Source organism: Ipomoea triloba, chromosome 9 (genome assembly GCF_003576645.1).
Source record: "Ipomoea triloba cultivar NCNSP0323 chromosome 9, ASM357664v1".
Taxonomy (NCBI): Eukaryota; Viridiplantae; Streptophyta; class Magnoliopsida; order Solanales; family Convolvulaceae; genus Ipomoea; species Ipomoea triloba.
The window spans coordinates 19,922,180-19,944,294 of record NC_044924.1 but is presented as its reverse complement, the minus strand read 5'-3'; the positions used below and the strand labels follow the sequence as shown (position 1 = coordinate 19,944,294).

The following is a 22,115-nucleotide window of genomic DNA, read 5'->3' as shown; positions in this document are numbered from 1 at the left end:
TGATAAGTAAATCAAACTTTAATGTTCTCTATTTTATATAATTTAGATTAAAAATTATAAAGTTTACTCTTAAGTTTGATTAAAAATTATAATTAGGTAGCCAAAACAAATAAAAAATGTAATTAGACCCAAACTAATATTAAATTAATTAATTTAACATATTAGAGGTCTGCATCTCTTAAGCATATGGTCGGTAAGTCTCTCAATACTAATTAAAAAAATCAGTCTTTGTTCATGGTTAATTATATGTCGCTGCATCAAGAATAAGTCACCTAGACTGCCTTAAAATATTACTTTGTGATGAATCAATAATTAATTGTACTTCTACTACTAATGTAATTTACAAAGAGATTTTTAATAATTTATAATTTAATCTTTCTTTCAATAATATTTCCCCGTGCATCACTTGATATATTTTCATTCCGTGCATCGCACAGGACAACTGCAAGTTAAATATAATAATAACTAGAATAAATTAAAAATTTGTAACTTATGTAACATTATAATCATATCCATACGTAAATACAAGATTGGTAATCATAATTAATATAATATAATATTATGTATTTAAAATATATAATATACTATAGTATGTATATCTACACACGGTCAATTTATAAAATAAGTAATATATATATACATATACGTATAGTCACACACACACATTTCTAATCTAAAAACATAATAAGTCTCAATCAAAGTTATATCCCTCATTTATGTCCATATCTTTAGTGCTAATCATNGTAGTTATTGTCTTCAGTTTAGAAATGTCCAGTGTTTACATCCTGTTTTAACTTTTAATTAAGTCAAATCTTTAAATCTATTTATGTTTATTTTTTTTTTTTTTTTTTTTTTTTTTTTGTAGTTATTGTCTTCAGTTTAGAAATGTCCAGTGTTTACATCCTGTTTTAACTTTTAATTAAGTCCAAATCTTTAAATCTATTTATGTTTATTTTGTTGTGAGATGGATATATATGACCAGTTCACTTCAGTTAAAAGGATGAAGTGTCTTTCTTGGTATACTCCAGAAGATCATATAAAAGAAATATTTCCATATTGAAACATTTGAATTGTAGTATACAGTAAAACAGTGTTATAATAGTTCTGTACTAAGTTTGCATTTTTATAATAAATTTAAATTTACCAAGTTTATTGAATATATAATCTTTTTATGTATTCTTCTAGGCAAACATATATCAGTGATAAGTAAATCAAACTTTAATGTTCTCTATTTTATATAATTTAGATTAAAAATTATAAAGTTTACTCTTAAGTTTGATTAAAAATTATAATTAGGTAGCCAAAACAAATAAAAAATGTAATTAGACCCAAACTAATATTAAATTAATTAATTTAACATATTAGAGGTCTGCATCTCTTAAGCATATGGTCGGTAAGTCTCTCAATACTAATTAAAAAAATCAGTCTTTGTTCATGGTTAATTATATGTCGCTGCATCAAGAATAAGTCACCTAGACTGCCTTAAAATATTACTTTGTGATGAATCAATAATTAATTGTACTTCTACTACTAATGTAATTTACAAAGAGATTTTTAATAATTTATAATTTAATCTTTCTTTCAATAATATTTCCCCGTGCATCACTTGATATATTTTCATTCCGTGCATCGCACAGGACAACTGCAAGTTAAATATAATAATAACTAGAATAAATTAAAAATTTGTAACTTATGTAACATTATAATCATATCCATACGTAAATACAAGATTGGTAATCATAATTAATATAATATAATATTATGTATTTAAAATATATAATATACTATAGTATGTATATCTACACACGGTCAATTTATAAAATAAGTAATATATATATACATATACGTATAGTCACACACACACATTTCTAATCTAAAAACATAATAAGTCTCAATCAAAGTTATATCCCTCATTTATGTCCATATCTTTAGTGCTAATCATTTTGTACATTGTGCTATAAGAATTGTACTATACAATTTTTTGGACAAAAATACCCTTACCGTTATAACTTCCGTTATCTTTTCCATTAACTTTACAATGCACATGCATCTATCATAACTTTTCTTATATTATTTAATGATAATAACATTTGTAGACATTATATATTGGATTAATATAATAAATAATTTTTTATTTAGATTTTAATTAGTAACAATTTGTAAGTTATTTTTTAAAATATAAATATTGGGCATACGTTTTTGCGCATCGCGCACAGAAAAGACTAGTAAAAATATAATAAGTGTGAATGAAGGTTATACCCCTCATTTATGTCTGTTTTTTCTGTTATGCTATAAAAGTTATAGTTTACAATATATTAGACAAGCATACCCCTACCGTTATAACTTCCGTTATATTTTCCACTATTGTTACCATGCACATGCATCTACTATATATTTTCTTATTTTCTTCAACAACAACAACAACAACAACAACAACAATAATAATAATATACACATTATATATTGGAGTTATATGTTAGTTATTTCTTAAAATATAAATATAAAATTTAAAAAATATTTCACATTATTATTATTATTATTTACAATAATTTAAATATCTAAAATCTAAATAAATTTAAAATTTTAATATAAAATATTAACATTGGGCACCTATTTTTTGCGCAACGTGCTTAAGAAAAACTAGTATGTATATATATACCATAATATAGTTAAGTAACAAATACATATTGATGGATTTAATTAACCCGGAGGTCCGGATTAATAACCCCAATAAATAAAGAAAATAATAAATGGATAAGAAACACAATGATATTTAACGTGGAAACCAAAACGGTGAAAACCAGGCCACGAGCCTTTTTGGGCTAAGCCAAGCCGAAATTCACTATGTTGTAGGTGTAGTAAATGTACAAAGGTATAGTAGCCATGGCATTAGTTTCGGCACCCGAATCATAGCGTAAATCCAACAAGGGAGACGGGATCATTACGGGGGTGTGTAAGGCTAACATGCATGCGAGGTGGATGTGCAGATGGTTTAATGAGACGGTGTAATGTAACTAGGGAGTGATTCAGTGTGAGCTGAGAGTGATCTCATCATTGTTGAGGTGTTGGTTTTGTAGAAAATAGGAGCACTTTCATGACAAAAGAGAATATAAACGGCAATTAATTAGAGATGGAGAGCAAATTAACTTGAGTGTTTAATCAGCTCTCAACATGAGCACCATTGAAAGATTTAGGGTCCGTTCGGAAAGCATGAAAATGTTTTCTGGAAAAATGAGTCATTTTCCATAAAACATTTTCCTTTCCTGTGTTTGGTTGTGTTGTGTTAAACTGAAAACTGTGTTGGTGTGTTTGGTTCATTTTCTGGAAAATGAATAGAATTGTATAATTAACCGTTTTAATTTCTTATATTTAGAATATAACATAACAACAACAACAACAACAACAACAATAATAATAATAATAATAATAATAATAATAATTTTAAATATAATTAAGCAAAAACAGTTTTATTTCAATAAACAAAAATAATATTTAATTAATTATATAAATAAGAAGAAAATGTGTAGTGTCAATAAACAAAGTTACTTATTTATTAAAATAAAAAATTAAAAAAAAATAATAAAGCCTTTGGTTTCCGGCAGAAATCTGCGGAAACCAGATTTCCGCCGGAAACAAAATAAAGCTCAGAAACCAGAGCACAAACCAGTGCTCAAGTTTCCGGCGGAAACCAGTGCTCTGGTTTCCGCTGGAAACCGGTGAGCACTGGTAAGTCCGAAACCAGAGATCTGGTTTCTTTGGTTTTGGATAAATTTTCTGATGTTTCTGCATCTATTCTAGCTTTTAATTTTTGGCTTCACAATTGTTGATTTTGAAGAAGGTGAAGCAGCAAGAAGATGAAGAAAGTGAGTTCTCTGGCTTCAGACGAGGATGGGTGAAGCAGCAAGAAGATGAAGAGAGTGAGTGACGAGGATGTCCTCTTGGCTTCAGAAAAAGCATGCAACATCCGGAAAATGACTTCCCCTCAATAAAAGGGGAAGTTGTTTTCCGGAAAAACAACTTGATTTTCCATTGACTAACCCTTCATTTTCCTTTGACTTTAAATTTTCCTCCTTCCGAAACAGTGGAAACCCGGAAAATGATTTCCAGAAATCATTTTCCGGGTTTCTAAATACACCCTTAATTAACTCGGGGGTCTGGATTAATAAACCCAAAAAATAAAGAAAATAATAAATAATGGATAAGAAACACAATGATATTTAATGTGGAAATCAAAACGGTGAAAATCACGAGCCTTTTTGGGCTAAGCCAAGCCAAAATTCACTATGCTGTAGGTGTAGTACATGTACAAAGGTATAGTAGCAATGACCATGAGAAAGATGGAGAAGAATATGTAGAAGAAAGGTTATGGCTCTGTTTGGTAAATAATCAGCCTATCAGCCAATTTTGGCTTATTTGATCATTACTAGTTGTTTGGTTAATAAGCTTTTTGTAACTCTAAAATACTAAAATTCAAAAGGCTACTCAAAGTAGCATTTTCAATTAGCTTTTTGAGAAAAAAATTTTTATACCAAACAGCTATCAGCTAACAGCCAACCCAATCAGCCAACTTTTTACAATCAGCTAATGTTATTAACAAATCATACCTTCTAACCCAAACAGCCAACCCAATCAACTGACAACACTTGCGTGCATAGGGTGGAATGTCAAAAGATATTTGTATGATAAAATGGAAAGTCTGTGACTCCCCGAGTGTCGGTCTCGAAGGAGGGACGTGGAGGTGTCAAACATTCGGGAGTTTACTTCTTTTAAGCTAAAAGTAGCTTTTGTGCATCAGTTAGTGATTTTCAAGCATTTACGCACATAATTTACCAAATAAGGAGGCTATAGACGAGATAAAACACCCTAAAATGTGCCTGAAATAAGGGTATCTCGGAGTCTTATCAAATTTTCCACACTTTGTTTCTTGCTTGTCCTCAAGCAAGACATTTTAATCTCTAAGCATATAANTTGGTGTGTTTGGTTCATTTTCTGGAAAATGAATAGAATTGTATAATTAACCGTTTTAATTTCTTATATTTAGAATATAACATAACAACAACAACAACAACAACAACAATAATAATAATAATAATAATAATAATAATAATTTTAAATATAATTAAGCAAAAACAGTTTTATTTCAATAAACAAAAATAATATTTAATTAATTATATAAATAAGAAGAAAATGTGTAGTGTCAATAAACAAAGTTACTTATTTATTAAAATAAAAAATTAAAAAAAAATAATAAAGCCTTTGGTTTCCGGCAGAAATCTGCGGAAACCAGATTTCCGCCGGAAACAAAATAAAGCTCAGAAACCAGAGCACAAACCAGTGCTCAAGTTTCCGGCGGAAACCAGTGCTCTGGTTTCCGCTGGAAACCGGTGAGCACTGGTAAGTCCGAAACCAGAGATCTGGTTTCTTTGGTTTTGGATAAATTTTCTGATGTTTCTGCATCTATTCTAGCTTTTAATTTTTGGCTTCACAATTGTTGATTTTGAAGAAGGTGAAGCAGCAAGAAGATGAAGAAAGTGAGTTCTCTGGCTTCAGACGAGGATGGGTGAAGCAGCAAGAAGATGAAGAGAGTGAGTGACGAGGATGTCCTCTTGGCTTCAGAAAAAGCATGCAACATCCGGAAAATGACTTCCCCTCAATAAAAGGGGAAGTTGTTTTCCGGAAAAACAACTTGATTTTCCATTGACTAACCCTTCATTTTCCTTTGACTTTAAATTTTCCTCCTTCCGAAACAGTGGAAACCCGGAAAATGATTTCCAGAAATCATTTTCCGGGTTTCTAAATACACCCTTAATTAACTCGGGGGTCTGGATTAATAAACCCAAAAAATAAAGAAAATAATAAATAATGGATAAGAAACACAATGATATTTAATGTGGAAATCAAAACGGTGAAAATCACGAGCCTTTTTGGGCTAAGCCAAGCCAAAATTCACTATGCTGTAGGTGTAGTACATGTACAAAGGTATAGTAGCAATGACCATGAGAAAGATGGAGAAGAATATGTAGAAGAAAGGTTATGGCTCTGTTTGGTAAATAATCAGCCTATCAGCCAATTTTGGCTTATTTGATCATTACTAGTTGTTTGGTTAATAAGCTTTTTGTAACTCTAAAATACTAAAATTCAAAAGGCTACTCAAAGTAGCATTTTCAATTAGCTTTTTGAGAAAAAAATTTTTATACCAAACAGCTATCAGCTAACAGCCAACCCAATCAGCCAACTTTTTACAATCAGCTAATGTTATTAACAAATCATACCTTCTAACCCAAACAGCCAACCCAATCAACTGACAACACTTGCGTGCATAGGGTGGAATGTCAAAAGATATTTGTATGATAAAATGGAAAGTCTGTGACTCCCCGAGTGTCGGTCTCGAAGGAGGGACGTGGAGGTGTCAAACATTCGGGAGTTTACTTCTTTTAAGCTAAAAGTAGCTTTTGTGCATCAGTTAGTGATTTTCAAGCATTTACGCACATAATTTACCAAATAAGGAGGCTATAGACGAGATAAAACACCCTAAAATGTGCCTGAAATAAGGGTATCTCGGAGTCTTATCAAATTTTCCACACTTTGTTTCTTGCTTGTCCTCAAGCAAGACATTTTTTCCACACTTTGTTTCTTGCTTGTCCTCAAGCAAGACATTTTTTCCACACTTTGTTTCTTGCTTGTCCTCAAGCAAGACATTTTATCCACACTTTGTTTCTTGCTTGTCCTCAAGCAAGACATTTTAATCTCTAAGCATATAAGTCTCCGAGATACTCTCCCATGCAAAATAAAGCTTTTGGCAAGTCAAAATAATGGGTGTCTAAGACTGTTGAAACGGGGGAAATCATTTGTGTTATCTATAAAGGATTTTGGTCAGATGTCAGCAACTCAAGAAATATCTTCGGGAAATAAAAACCTTTCGTAGATAAACAAATAAAACAAGGGATCACACTTCTCGCACCATATGCAAGTATGCATTTCCAAAGTTTTGGTTCACCTTCTATTTAAATAGGGCCTCTAGCCGATCCCACTAGTGGGAACGATGTGCACTAGCTAATCAACTTTCCATCCTTATACGCCAAAGCCCAACGTAAATGTAAATGAGGGTAGGGGCATGGACCACTCACCGCTTTTGGCTTAGCGCGGTCCCTCTTTCTTCTCACTTCCTAGGATAACGTCATCGAGCCACCCGACTTCACATGGAGATCCATGCTTTTTCGAAAGTCAGTGCAATGGGTACTCGAATCCTAGAAAAGTGGCTCACCTCAGCTCTATTTTCTCAATTCTTGGGATCTTTTTATGTGAACAACCGACTCCAGATAAAGCTTTTTGCTTACCGAAGACTATGGTTTGGACACAACCCAACGAATTGGCTTCCCTCAATTTTAAACTCTTTGGTGATTGGCCTTTTGCCTTTTCGACTTCTCCTCGTGTCAACCCCTCATGCCTTTTTCTATTTAATGTTCAAGGGTTTTGTTTTCTCATTAAGCTCACCATTAGGCTCACCTTTTGCCCCATGCCCTACCAAAGTTAGTTCAATTCCGGGCCTTGCTAGTTTTATCTTTCTCAAATTAAAGAGTGCACACTCCCACTTCGAGAGATCCTTGACTAAGGTCATACGTAAATAAGAGGTGAACATCATGCAAGCAGGCAAGAATATAAACTTATTTGGCTCTAAACACTCTCATGGGTGCGAAAAGTAATTTCCTCAAAGATATTTCGAGAGTAAAAATTTTTGGGCATCTAGTCAAAATTCTCCCTAGATAACACAAATAATAACTCTCTTTTCAAAACTGCAAATGCACCCGCTTATCATTCCCAAGAGCTTCAACTTCTAAAACTAAGCATGTAAGCATGTAAAGCACGAAGTGCGTCCTTTCCACACTTTAAAGTAAACATCGTCCTCGATGTTTCTATACGTACAGGGTAAAAGAACGAAACAGGGATTCTAAGGATAGACAAATAAAAATACCTTTCCACACTTTGGAAATTGCTCTGGGATAAAGGGTATGCATCAAACGATCCTATTAATCATGGTAAGCTCTAATATACTCATACACAAAGCTATAAATAAAATATTTCCACACTTTAAAGATCAAAACGGGGCTTAAAATTAGAAAAGGGATAAGAGGATAAACCAAGTACGCATCCCTCCTTCCACACTTTAGCTTCCAGCATAGGCTTGCTCCCATTATAGATGCTCTATAAGAAATGGAGACATAACATACAAAAAGGGTTTTCGGAGTACTATTCAGTTATTATAAGCTGATAGAAATATAAAAGCAATAAAAATAACAAAAACTTAGATAATAAAGCATAAAAATAAGTAGAAATATCCGAATAGAAATGCAGAAAAGTAAAGCAGTTGGAAATTAAATAACATAAAGCGATAAAGATAAATAAAGCAAAGTAAAGAGATAAAAGAAATAAAAGTCGGAACCCCGCGCATAGGGATCCTAATGTTCAGATGGGGCTAGCAACCATAGTAACCAATAGTCAAGGAACTCATAATCAAGTGTCAATCAGTCAGGACCGAGAAAAATTGAAGGAAGGTATCACTCATCACCGAAGGGATGGAATTGCCTGTCGAATCTAGCTTTAAGAGCGGCAATTCTTCTATCATTTTCCTCCACCGCCTGTCTCATGCGGTTGAGGTCCTCGGTGTGAACATCCTGTCTTGCGGAGATGGATGTGAAGTGGCCTTGCTGCCAAGTATGCTCCTCACGCCAATAGTTCATTTGTTCCTCATGGAGCTGTCTATGAAAATTCTGCGACGCGGCCCAATCCATAGGAGTAGGGCCTTGCTCCTGTGCAGCGTCCTCTTCCTCATTCTCTTCCTCGTCCTCATCAGAAGCCTCTAAATCAGGTGCATCATCACCTCCAAGCCTTAGTTCTGCAGCAAAGAACTCACCCACGGAGAAAGAAATTGTACAACCATCGGATCTCTCTCCCATCAACCGGTTCAGTAGGCCCAACCCAATGCACAGTTTAGTAACGAAAGGTCCAATGAATACAGTCTGAACCTTAGGCTTTTGCTGGGTCTGGAGCCACTTCTTAGCTTGAACGCCCATGTTGATGCGAACATCATTCTCTATGCACCACATGTAGAATAGATCCTGCTTGTATACCTTGTTGCGGTTTGTGGTTCTTCCTGAGAGATTTATAGCAAAGGCTAATCTGATAGCCTTCAGAGCATTCCGGGTGATGAGCTTTGCTTTCAAATTTGAAGAGTTATATGGGGCATTGTTGGTGATTCTTCTCCAATACTGTCTAGCAACTTCGTCAGTATCAAAATCTTCCTTGAAATCTCTGAAATATGGCATAGATACACTTGCTGCATCATGAAAACCAAGTGTAACACCTAAAGTGTTGACAGACATACTGTAGTGGTTGCCGAAAAGAGTGAATGAAATAGACTCCCTTGCATCGTTAACTTCCCTTCTAATCTCCAGGGTCACCAAGAACTCATAGGTGACAGGCGCATAGGTGAGTCCTCTCCACTGAAACAGATAGCGGAGCTGTGGGTGCCTAAGGAGCATATTCACTTCTTCTAAACAACCAAATTCTCTTAAAACATTGTCCTCAAAGTGACGGCCAACAGAAAGCTGCTTCCCTTTATAGTTATCCACCGTTGCAAGTTGAATAGGTGTCAAGTGTCGCAATGACCTTGACCCCGGCTCTTGTATAGCCTGTTGAGCAGTAGCTTGTTGCCGTGTCCTAGATCGACTCGATTCTCCTACATCATGTTTTGATTTCTTTGCAATTTCTTTCGAGCGTCCCATCCTACAAATTATGTAATTGGCTTTAAACAAGTCACCATCATATTAGTGCAAAATTCCTTGTCAAATTAATGGATTTCAAACATATAGGGTTAAGAATTTTTGAAAATTTTGTCATAGTTTCCCCTATATTTTGGACAATTCTATCATAAGAATATCAACAATATCATTCCATTATCACACACATGCATAAAATCATCATAAGATATATCAATTTGATAGTCAAATAAGAAGTCAACTACAAAAGTCAAGAATTTCAAAAAGTCAACTTCATCTTCTTCCCCAAATTCAAAATTAGGGTTTGAAATTGAAAATTTAATTTGGGCAATGTAGCATGCGAAAAATCAAATTGATGGCATATAATAGTTCTATAACAAGTTTACTCATCAATTCAAACATCAATTTCATAATTTCAACAAGAAATCTAACAAACCCATTTGTTCATCAATGGTGTTCACACTTGAAGTTCAAAAATATATAACAATCCATCAATGTAACCATCAATAATGAAAGAAAACATCAAAGGATAGTTCTATGAAGCATTATAACCAATTTAATCATTCAAAATCATGCTAGGCAATGTAGAATAAATTTCACATTCAAGCTCTTCCAAACTCATGATTCAAGGATAAAGAGTTAAAAAGATGAAAAATTACCTTGATGTTGATGTTTTGATCTTCCTTGAAGGTAAAAAAAAAGTAAGAAATATGTTCAAACCTTGAGTTTGGTTCTTCCTTGCGTGGAGAAGAGAAGAGAAAAATGGTGTTTTGGGGCTAGGGGGCGTGGAGTGGCCGAACAAGGGTTTTAAACCCGTAGGGGGCCTTCCACGCCGGTCACACTCGTGTGACCGTGCGTGGGAGCTCTCTGCCTCGCTCCCACGCATGGCAACACGCGTGTGAGCGTGCGTGGGAGGCTGCTGCCTCGTTCCCACGCACGACTACACACGTGTGAGCCTCGTGTAGGTCCACTACATTATTTTCTTTCGATTTTTGGCCTTGCCTTCCATACCTATGTCCATATTTAGCCTTTCCAAAGCAATTTTTAGTCCCGATTCCTACAAGTTAGTCCTCAAAATATGGTTCTAAAATGATTGTAGCAATTTACTAGAACAAAAACATTAAAAACGAAAGCATAAAAATAATGTAAAGCATATTATTAAAACCTTGGGTTGCCTCCCAAGTAGCGCCACGGTTTACGTCATTGGCTAGACGCATCATTCCTTGGTTGAAATTCAACCATATTCCTTGGTAGTGGGTAGAAAGCATTTTGGTACCCACGTGTTCTTCCAGGTAAGTTTATCATTTTTCCGCTTCGGTTTTGGTCTCACCTTTGATTTGACCTTTGCCCTTTCATCATCATCAGTTCCTTCTTTTGCTTTTTCCTTGTCGTCATTTGTGGCTTGTCTCTCGAATCGCAGGGTAATTTCACCTGAACTAACATCTATTCGTGCACGACAAGTAGCCAGAAATGGTCTTCCAAGAATTAAGGATTCATGGGGATTATCATAACCCATCTTACAAACAATAAAATCGACAGGCACAAAAAACTTTCCTATTCTTACTAGAACATCTTCCGCTAAGCCTTTAGGATACCGTGTGGTTCCGTCAGCTAAACGTAGAGTCAGCCGTGTCGGTTTCAAGCATGGTAAGTTCAATTTCTCAAAGAGATTTGAAGACATGACATTAATAGAAGCACCAAGATCAGCAAGAGCGTTTCTAGGTTCCATGTTCTGTATAGAACAAGGAATCAATAAAGCTCCAGGGTCACCCTTCTTTCTGGGGTTTCCCTCAGTTAAACAAGCCGAAGATTCTTGGCTTAAACAGGTAAAATTATCACAAATCTCATTCTCAAACAACTCACGGCATTCTTTGCTATTGAAAAATTTTCGAATAAAAGCTTTAATTGTACGTTCTCGAGCTGTTTCTTTTTCTTTTTGAACTTTTGATGTTGTCTTGTGGTAGCTCCTTTTCTTTCAGGCATTCTTCCGAAGTGGTTTTCTCCTTGTGTTCTTTCATTGATATGGTGCACGAGCTGTTCGCATTCTTCAATTCAAGATTTGGACTACAAGAGGTAGTCTTGTTTCTTTGGTCATCTACCTTACATTGACATGTTCCACAGATAGCATCCATTGGATCACACTTCTCATGAGTTTCTTCTTTGGCATCAATGGCGTTGACTCTTTCTTTCGGATTGTTTTCAGTATTACTCGGGAGTTGTCCGTAGTGGCGATTTGACATCATCTTAAACATTTGAGAAATTTGATTCTCAATTGTCTTAAGTGTGGCCTTAGACTCTTGTCGAAGACTAGAAATTTCTTGTCTAATCTCTTGTTTCAGATTTGCTAGATCATTTTTTAGTTCCATGATCGTCCTTGTAAGTCTTTCATCTACTTCACGGATGTCATCCCTCCTTTGTTGAGTAAAATCAAGTTGAGAGTCGTATTATGGCCTGAACTGGGTCATTTGATTTCCATTTCCTTGGTTTTGATTGTACATCAGTCTGTTCTTGTCATTTTGTCCATATGCAGGCTTGTGTCCATAGTTGTATTGTCTTTGCGCTTGATATCCATCATTGTGGTTATTGTTCCAACCCTCTCCCTGTTTCCAATTGTTATTTGATCTTTGGTTTTGTCCATAAGCATTAAAGTTGGAGTTCCTTTGATAATCTACCGCCTCAACTTGTTTAGATACAGACGTAGAAGTGCAAATATTGGTGTCATGAGGTCCTCCACAGATATTACAATAAAGTGCCAAGGCCATGCAAGGCTTGAGCTTTCCTTCCATTTTTTCTACCATAGCCTATAGCTTTTTGATTTCGTGATTCATTACTTCGATTTTGGCCTCACTTGCCACTCGATTATCAACTTCATAAATTCCTCCATGATCTCTTCTTCGTTCATACCAACAGGATGTGTTTTTAGATATTCTCTCGATTAGTTCCTCAGCCTCTTGCAAAGCTAGGGAGACAAAGGCACCGCTGGAGGATGAGTCAAGCGACATCTTTCCTTCATCCGTCAACCCTCCATAGAATGAGCTAATCATGTCCCATGGGTGCATCAGATCTTGTGGGCATTGTCTTTTAAGAACTTTGAATCTTCGCCAAGCCTCTCCTAAACTTTCAAGTCTTCCTTGTTTGAATTCTTGTATCAACCTTCTAATCCTCATAGTTTTTGTGATGGGAAAGAACTCGTTCATGAATTCACGATGCAACTGTTGCCACGTTCTGAAATGATTGTCGTCTTGGCTTTCCAACCATCGTGCTGCCTCTCCTATAACTGAAAATGGGAATAATTTGAGTTGAACTATTTCCTCGCTAACGCCTTCTTGTCTGTACATCCCACATGCTCGTATAAACCTTGTGATGTGTGCGTTGGGATCTTCAGATGGTAATCCCGAATATTGACTATTTTGAACCAGTGTGAGAATAGTTGGATGCACGTGAAAGTTGACATTCTCCATTGGAGGTACATAGATCGAGTTGTGCATGTTAAAATCCGGAGTCATGTAATCTGCAATTGATCTTTGTGGTTCTTGAGGATTTCCATAATATTCCTCTTCACGAATGTTCTCTTGATTATTTGCTTTGTTAGCTTGTGGTTCTTCAATGATTGGTTCTTCATGGTTAATCGGTACTTGTGGATTAATTGGAACTGGGGGTGGATTTGGTACTGTTGTGCCTCTTCCTTGTGGATTTCTTGTTGCGCTTGATGAAGCCATTAGTGATCCTTGTGTATTTTTCCTTCTAGTTGCTCTATTAATTTCAGGAATGTAGGGTAGTAAACCTTGGTTTCCTTTTGCTCTCGTGTGCATTCACCTAGTAAAATTATTAATGAAACGAAAATTTCCACAATTGACTAGAAGTAGTCAATTGGGTTAGTAGCAAAAACAAGTAAAAACAAAACAAAATTAAATGGAATCGATTAACATTTCTCAAATCTAGCATTCATGCAATCAAAGTAAACAAAAACATATGACAACATATTGCCCTCCCCGGCAACGGCGCCATTTTGACAACACTTGCGTGCATAGGGTGAAATGTCAAAAGATATTTGTATGATAAAACGGAAAGTCTGTGACTCCCCGAGTGTCGGTCTCGAAGGAGGGACGTGGAGGTGTGTAAAACATTCGGGAGTTTACTTGATTGGATCATGCATAGGACTCGAGTGTGGTGAAGGGTGATTTGTGAGTGAGAGTAGTTCATTGGTTGGTTTGAGTGCAAGAGAGTAGTGGTTTTGTGAATATGTAAAAGGGTAGGGATTGGATAGTGTTCATAAATATTGCATAGTGAGAGTCTAAGGTCATGGATTAGGATTGCTAGGATATTGTCTATTCAAGAGTGTGTTGTGTTAGTCCTTTTCCACCTTGTGTACTAAGGCTTCTTTGACTTAGGAGTGCCTTCAAGCATCCAAAGCTGTAAGAGGAATTTTATCAAACACTTAAGCTACACACTATCCTACTATTCTTAAGAAGTCCATAGGAACTTTGATTGTGTAAAGCTTCAAATCCTAACTCTAATCAAAGACATGAAAGAGTCAAGAGCTCAATCTCTCATCTAGATTGGCCAAATCCAAACAAGATCTCATCAAAACAACAATCAAAAGATAAGAATAGATAATCCATCAACACAAACTCATAGATCCAAGATATAGAGATAAGATCATCACAAAAGCAATATTCAATCACACAATCCAAATCCCTAGACTAAATTAGCTACTCATGATATGAAATGCAAGCAAAAGCTAATTTAATCCAAGAACAAGATAGCTAAAATTATAGAAATGAAATAGAGATCACCTAGAGAGAAGAAGATCTTCAATCCAAGCTTGTTGTCTTCTACAATGGAGATTGATCTAATCTAAAAGCTAAGAAAAATGGAGAAAGTTCTCCAAAGGAAAAACTAAGAAAAGGGAAAACTAAAATTCTGGAATCCTCCTCTGAAAATTCATCAAAGGGGTTTAAATAGTCTCCGAAATGACAACCCTAGCTGAAATTCGCGCATTACTGTCTCCACGCCTCTCACACGCGTGTGAGCGTGCGTGGGAAGCTTCTGGAAAGTTTTCACGCTTGCTCACACGCGTGTGGCCTTCCAGATTGGTCCTCCGGGGCTCCGCTCTTGCCTGGTTTGCTCTTTAAGCTTATCTTTTGGTCCTATTCGCTCCCGGGGCTCCTGTTTTACTTCTTTTAAGCTAAAAGTAGCTTCTGTGCATCAGTTAGTGATTTTCAAGTATTTACGCACATAATTTACCAAATAAGGATGCTATAGACGCGATAAAACACCCTAAAATGTGCCTGAAATAAGGGTATCTCGGAGTCTTATCATCAGCCAACAGCCATTTACCAAACAGGACCTATATCTTTAAAACTGGATGAGTCTGGGGTCCTTTGTTTGATCTTTCCGAGCCTTTATATAATGTTATTCCTGTGCAGTTGTAACTTCCCATAGCACTTCCTACTTTCTTGCTGGACTTCTTCTTCTTTGATTGTTATTATTATTATTATTATTATTATTATAAATTATAAATAATAATAATAATTATAATAATAATATAATAATAATAATAATAATAATGATAATAATATGGCATAATATATTATTCCATAAGAAGTCCCCCACTTTCTTAGCCGCAAGTATTTGTTGGGCATAAGAAAGTAGAAAACTGGTATATATTGAACTAAATCACATATAAAAACACTCGAAGTGTGATGGATGTAGTTTAGACTACATGTTTGTGCACGGGGCACTAAAGAAAGTTGAGACCTCCATCGCACGGAGCGCTGGGATCATATAGAGAGTCACAATTAGGTGTGCAAAGCACCTAGGATCTCATGACGTACAATTACTTCCTGCAATCCAAATATATAGCATATGATTAGTGGGTCATGCCCTTATTATTGGTTTAAATCTAAAATTGAAATTGAAGATAGATTCAGAAATCTCTATCTTCCTTTAATTTATTGTGACCAAGATCAAACTTATTCGTTGTAACTGTTGTTGTAAGAGGTAGCGCGGAGCTTACCATGTAATTTAGGCCACTTGTCGTACAATACAATCGGTAGCACAGAGCGTCCTATATCATATTATATTGTGCAAGTGACATCACGGAGCTTGTCAAATTATGCAGTTATTTGAATAAGTTGGTTGTTGGACCAACCAACTAGTTTAAAAGGTAATATATATAATAATATAAAGAATAATAGTAATAACAATGATACTTATCTTTTAGCACTGCATGTTGGGAGCGATGTCGCCACTGTAGTCGAACATCAATTTTTATATTCCGGGTTGAAAGGGGCAGCAGTGTGTCGAAATTTCATCCATGTCGTCATGATCAACACAGATTTTACAATCGCGGGAATGGAGATCTATGGTGGTTCAGTGGTCGAGAAGCCGCGGATACCTGAGGTGGTTAACGTACTAAACCAACAATAATAATTCCATGCATAATCTTCACCTTCCCCATAATTTTGATTCATAATAATTAAGGGATTAAAGAGAAGTGATAATAATATGCCCAACATTTCTCTCCCCATTTTCTTGGTTGCGTAATTTTTTGCCACCATTAAAGAGAAATACTTTCTCCATCCCCAAGAATCATTAATAAATTAAAGAACATGAATTAAAGATGCATGGAACTCCAGCGGGATCTCCGTGTGGCCAAAGAGCTTGGAAGATGATATAATGGGAGATTATCAACTCTGGCAAAGGGAGTGGGCGACGGAGCGATCATAACGGCGATCTGACAACCCGAGGATGCTGGCGGCGGCGACGGCGACAAGTAAACTGAAGTTTTTTGAAAAATGCTAGATTGCAAAGCATCAGACTCCTCCCAGAAAGAAAGGTAGTACGTTGGAGCTTGGAGGCAACCGCAGGGGAAATACACCTTGAATTAATCATTCTCTTCAGCCTCGACGGTGATGGCACCGGGGCTGCGGAATCCGAAGCTGTAAGTATGACGCTAGCTAGAGAGCACTTCATTGGCGACAATAGTGCAGCGGTTCTAGGGGTTTTTGCCTTTCTTACATCCATCTACTACTGCATGCAAAATATGTTTGTATGTATCTATCTAATGTATGTGCATGGTGTGCATGTATATATGCTGTGTGCCTGTGTGTATGGTATGGGGAGAAGATAAGATGGAGGTTTCAGAGAGAGATAGATGATGATGTACTGGATATATGGCATTAGTTTCGGCACCCGAATCATAGCGTAAAGCCAACAAGGGAGACGAGATCATTACGGGATTGTGTAAGGCTAACATGCATGCGAGGTGGATGTGCAGATGGTTTAATGAGACGGTGTAATGTAACTAGGGAGTGATCAGTGTGAGTGGAGAGTGATCTCATCATTGTTGAGGTGTTGGTTTGGTAGAAAATAGGAGCACTTTCATGATAAAAGAGAATATAAACGGCAATTAATTAGAGATGGAGAGCAAATTAAACTTGAGTGTTTAATCAGCTCTCAACATGAGCACCATTGAAAGATTTAATTAACTCGGGGGTCTGGATTAATTAACCCAATAAATAAAGAAAATAATAAATGGATAAGAAACACAATGATATTTAATGTGGAAATCAAAACGGTGAAAATCACGAGCTTTTTTGGGCTAAGCTAAGCCGAAATTCACTATGTTGTAGGTGTAGTACATGTACAAAGGTATAGCAGCCATGGCCATGGGAAAGAGGGAGAAGAATATGTAGAAGAAAGGTTATATCTTTAAAACTGGATGAGTCTGGGGTCCTTTGTTTGATCTTTCTAAGCCTTTATATAATGTTATTCCTATGCAGTTGTAACTTCTCGTAGTCCTTCCTACTTTCTTGCTGGACTTCTTCTTCTTTGACGGTTATTATTATTATTATTATTATTATTTTATTATAAATAATAATAATAATATAATAATAATTATATGGCATAATATATTATTCCATCGCATATATATTAAGTACATAATATAATAATATATATCTTATCACTATAATAATTTAGAAATGGTACAATTTTGTACCACTGATGTACCAAAATTATTTGGTACTTCCAAATCGTTGGAATCTAAAATAACAATTTATTATAATACCTAAATATTTATATTCAACATAATATATATTATTTTATATAATTTTGTTGTATACTCAAAATAGTATATATAATACTCATAACAATATTAATGAGGCTATAAGGGACCAAATAGATTTGAAAAGAATAAAGATTTGTGAAGTCTTGATGGATGGTTAATTTAAGATCTTAGTTTTCAAAATTAGAGGTATAAGGTTCAAATCTCAACATAAAGTTTTTTGATGCTCCATAAAGATTGATACTATTTCCCAATTAAATACTTATTTTCCTTAGCAAAAATCAGTTACATCTGGCCGCCCGAGCTGACTCGTCCCTTCTTAAATTCTTTTCTGCTTGATCGCATCCTCCATGTCAACATGCCTGTTGGCTCTCTCGATTGCATCGGCGTAGGAGGTCGGCTAGTCAGTATGGAGGTTGGAATAAAGCTTTCCCAACCTCAAGTTCTCCATGAACAAGATTAACAAGGTGTTATCCTCCAAATCATCGACCGACTGAACTTCCTTTTGCAATCTAGTCAGGAACAACCTAAGGGGCTCGTTAGGGTCTTACTTTATCCCTGATAGATACATGAAATTCTTCTTAGGTCGAAGGTTGGCAGCGCAGTTGGTCAGGAAAAGCTCTGTCAGCTCCTCAAAGTTATTCACTGAGTGGTCGGGCAAGCCCATGCACCACCTCTGAGCCGCGCCGATCAACGTAGTCAGAAAGGCCTTGCACATTAAGGGCTCCTCAGCTCCAATGATCTACACACATACATACATACATACACATTTTCTAAAACAGGGTTTATATCAAACATATGATTTATCCATCAATTATAATATAGTTTATATCTCTCAAAATAAATATAGTTTATACCTTTCAAAAGCCATATAGTTTCATACTCAAATAATTTCTCATAGAATCCTCAATATATAAATGTACGCATACTCATAAATTAGTAAATCTCAATTTAACACCAAAATATACACATTTTGCTATTTATCGCATTTTATAAACCCAAATACATTTTTAAATAGTTTAAGGACCCAAATCAAATAAATAGCACATTTTAGATAGGGAAATGTAGTTTTCACGGACATAGAAACTTACATCACAGCTAGGCTCTCAAAGCATCCATTATAGGCTCATTCTTAAACTATTCACATCAACTGGAACCTGAGAATTAATCCAATCTTTACTTATTAAGCAGGACTATTATTATTAAACTATGAACACCCTAATTACTTCAGGTAATTTATGAACTGACAATAATTCTGTACGTTACCATTAATTCATTACTACATGATCAATCCATCATCCTTAATCATTAAACAGTAAGCTCAATCATCATCAATTAATCACCTTTAATCATTATTAAATCATCATTATTCCATAATCAACCAACATCATAGTCAAATTATCATCATTAACAATAATCATCCTCCATAATTATTATTAGCCCATTACCAAACTTCATCCTCTCACTTCATAACAATATCAACAACACATAATTATTATCTAATCATGCCCATCTTCATCAAATATTACTAATCCACCATTAACCCCTTAATCTATCATTAATCCATATCATCATCAATATATAATGACATCATTATTCAATAACCATAACCCAAACATCACCATGTATCTATAATAAGTCTTCAATCACCAATAATTCACACTTAAACCTTAATCATCATTAGACATTTATGAGATGATGAAGTGTGGTATCATCTATCAATTTAACCGAATTAGGATCAAAAAATCTTCTCTCTAGTTTTTTTTTCTCTCTTCTTTCCTTTGCTATCTTTGGTAAGTTACCGGTAGCCCACCGGTGGTGGAGTTGCCTTCCATGGACGCTGTGGCTGGCGAGCCACTGTCAAACCCTCCGCCGGTGGTGGAGGGGGAAGCTAGGAGAACTCCTCACGCTGGTAAACGGATTAAGATCCTCAAACGCTCCTTTGCTGAGACCATGGTTGCTCCTCCCAACCTTGGAGATGAAAATATATCGGTTGAAGATGCTTCCGACTGGCTGGATGAAGCAATAGAGGTGGAGTCAGATTCGGAGCTTGAGGAGATGAGAGAGGGAATCCCGGTGGTTACGTTCTCGAAAGCTTTCCGGGAAGAATTGATTAGGCCATGGCGGAGAGCCTTAATCATCAAGTTTCTAGGAAAGCCTCTGGCTTTTCCCCTCCTTCAACAACGCCTCTTCCGGTTGTGGGACATTAAAGGTAAGGTGGAGTTGCTGGATATTGGCATGGGATACTATGTGGTGCGCTTCAATGTGGAAACAGAGTACAAGCATGTGTTCCTGGGCGGACCATGAAAACTATTTGACAGCTACGTCATTCCCCAACGATGGCGACCAAACTTCGATCCTCAAACTACAAAAATGGAGAGAATGGCAGTTTGGGTGCGTCTCCGAGGACTGCCGGTGGAGTTTTTCCGAGACGATGCCGTCAAAGAGATCCTGAATCAAGTGGGAAAGCCAATCAAACTGGACAAGACTATGGCGGGGGTGTCAAGGGTGAGGTTTGCAAGGGCGGCGGTTGAAATGGACTTGCTTAAACCCCTTGTCTCAATGGTTTGGGTTCATGACAAGCTGCAACGGGTGGAATTCGAGGGTCTGCACGCTATATGTTTTGACTGTTGGGAAGTCGGACACGTATCGAACAAGTGCCCTAAGAATGAGAAAATACATGCGGACGATGCTCCTCGGTCTACTCCGAATATGGAGATGAATGTAGACAATGCTGCTGGTCTTGGGGATCTCGGTCCAGAAAAATCGCTTGTGAAATATGGTCCCTGGATGATTGTCTCAAACAAAAAGCATTCTCAGCAAGGAAAGAATCGTGCCAAGGATCCCAAAGTGCATGCGAAAAACCTGAAAACCAAGGAGGGTTCCAGGAAAACCAAGGGCACGGCGGCTGACGGAAAACCTAAGGGACCTACCACGACAGTTCCTCCGGTCAATAAGGTTAGTACAAGCCCTACGCCTCTTCCGGTTGGTAACGCTTTTTCTGTCTTGCAGGACACCGGGGAACTTCACGACACCCCTGTCTTCGTGGAAGGGGAAGCTAGGATGGCCAACCATCGTGACAATGACCCTCAGAAGAAAGGGAGGCGTAAGAAAAGCTCTAGGATACCGGATGTTAATAAACAGACTCACAGATCGACTGGGGTGATGGCCGAGGAGTCAGTGGTCCCTAGAACCAACGTAGGGAACTGCACCTTTGTGTTTGGTTCTGTTCCTAGAGTCACGGGAACAACACAATGTGCAGGAGGACATGACTCCGGTTCTAGCAATGTGTGGACGCGAAAGGAAGGCGGTGCCCAAACTTCCTTACCGCCTGGGCCTTCTAAATGATTGTGACGTCCTGGAATTGTCGAGGCGTGGGGAACCGGGAAATGATTCGCCATACTAAATTCCTTCTTTCTAAGAAGGAGGTGGGGGCGATTTGTTTCCTTGAGACCAAAACGAACAAGGCGGATAAACTGCTCACGTTGTTAAGTAAGTTGGGTTTTGATAACTATTTCATGGTTGACACTCTTGGTTTTGTAGGGGGTCTACTTTTAGTTTGGAACAAAAGTATGCTAAACCTCGAGGTGATTGATAGTAATTCTCAGACTATCCATTGCAAGGTGTTTGAGGGAGGGACTACCCATCTCCATGTGTCCTTCGCGTATGTGCGCCCCAACCCAAGAGCCAATGAGTTATTTTGGATAGAATGTAAGACTTTTAGTGACGCTCTGTCAGGGCCGTGGGTTATGATGGGGGACTTCAGTGACATTGCTAGTTTGAATGATCACTGGGGGAGCGAACAGATCAACATGAGTAATTTAGATCGATTCTGTTCAGCGTATAGTGACTGTGGTCTTATGGAGGTTAGCTCAACCGGGCCTAACTTCACTTGGCTTAGACAAATTGGAGGGCGCACGGTTACCAGGAAGAAGTTGGATCACGTTTTCTGGAACCTCGAAGCTCAGGAAGCCTTTCCCGAAGCCAAAGCTAGAGTTCTTGCTAGAACACACTCAGACCACCACCCCATCTCATTTGACAGCAGGGCAGGTGCGGCTCCGGATAGGTCAGCCAGGCCATTCCGGTTCGAGGCGGCGTGGATTTCTCCTGAAGACTATAAGGAGATTTGGAGGAAAGCTTAGATGGATAAAAGCGGCGATGTGGTGGGTGCTATCGAGGATGTTACTATGCACAGTAAACAGTGGAACGAGGAAGTGTTTGGCAACATTTTCAAAAGGAAAAGACATCTTCAAGCTAGACTCCAGGGA

General features: G+C 36.9%; 1 protein-coding gene across 1 annotated transcript; it reads left to right on the top strand.

Annotated features, from left to right (window-relative positions):
* Positions 1-21,191: 21,191 nt before the first annotated feature.
* On the top strand, positions 21,192-21,989 carry LOC116029695. The gene has a single exon (XM_031271739.1). It carries the CDS (start codon positions 21,192-21,194, stop codon positions 21,987-21,989), a length of 798 nt encoding a protein of 265 aa, XP_031127599.1.
* Positions 21,990-22,115: the final 126 nt, after the last annotated feature.

Excerpts from the sequence above, each read along its gene's own strand:
- LOC116029695 (XM_031271739.1), top strand. The coding sequence starts at position 21,192 with ATGATTGTGACGTCCTGGAATTGTCGAGGCGTGGGGAACCGGGAAATG.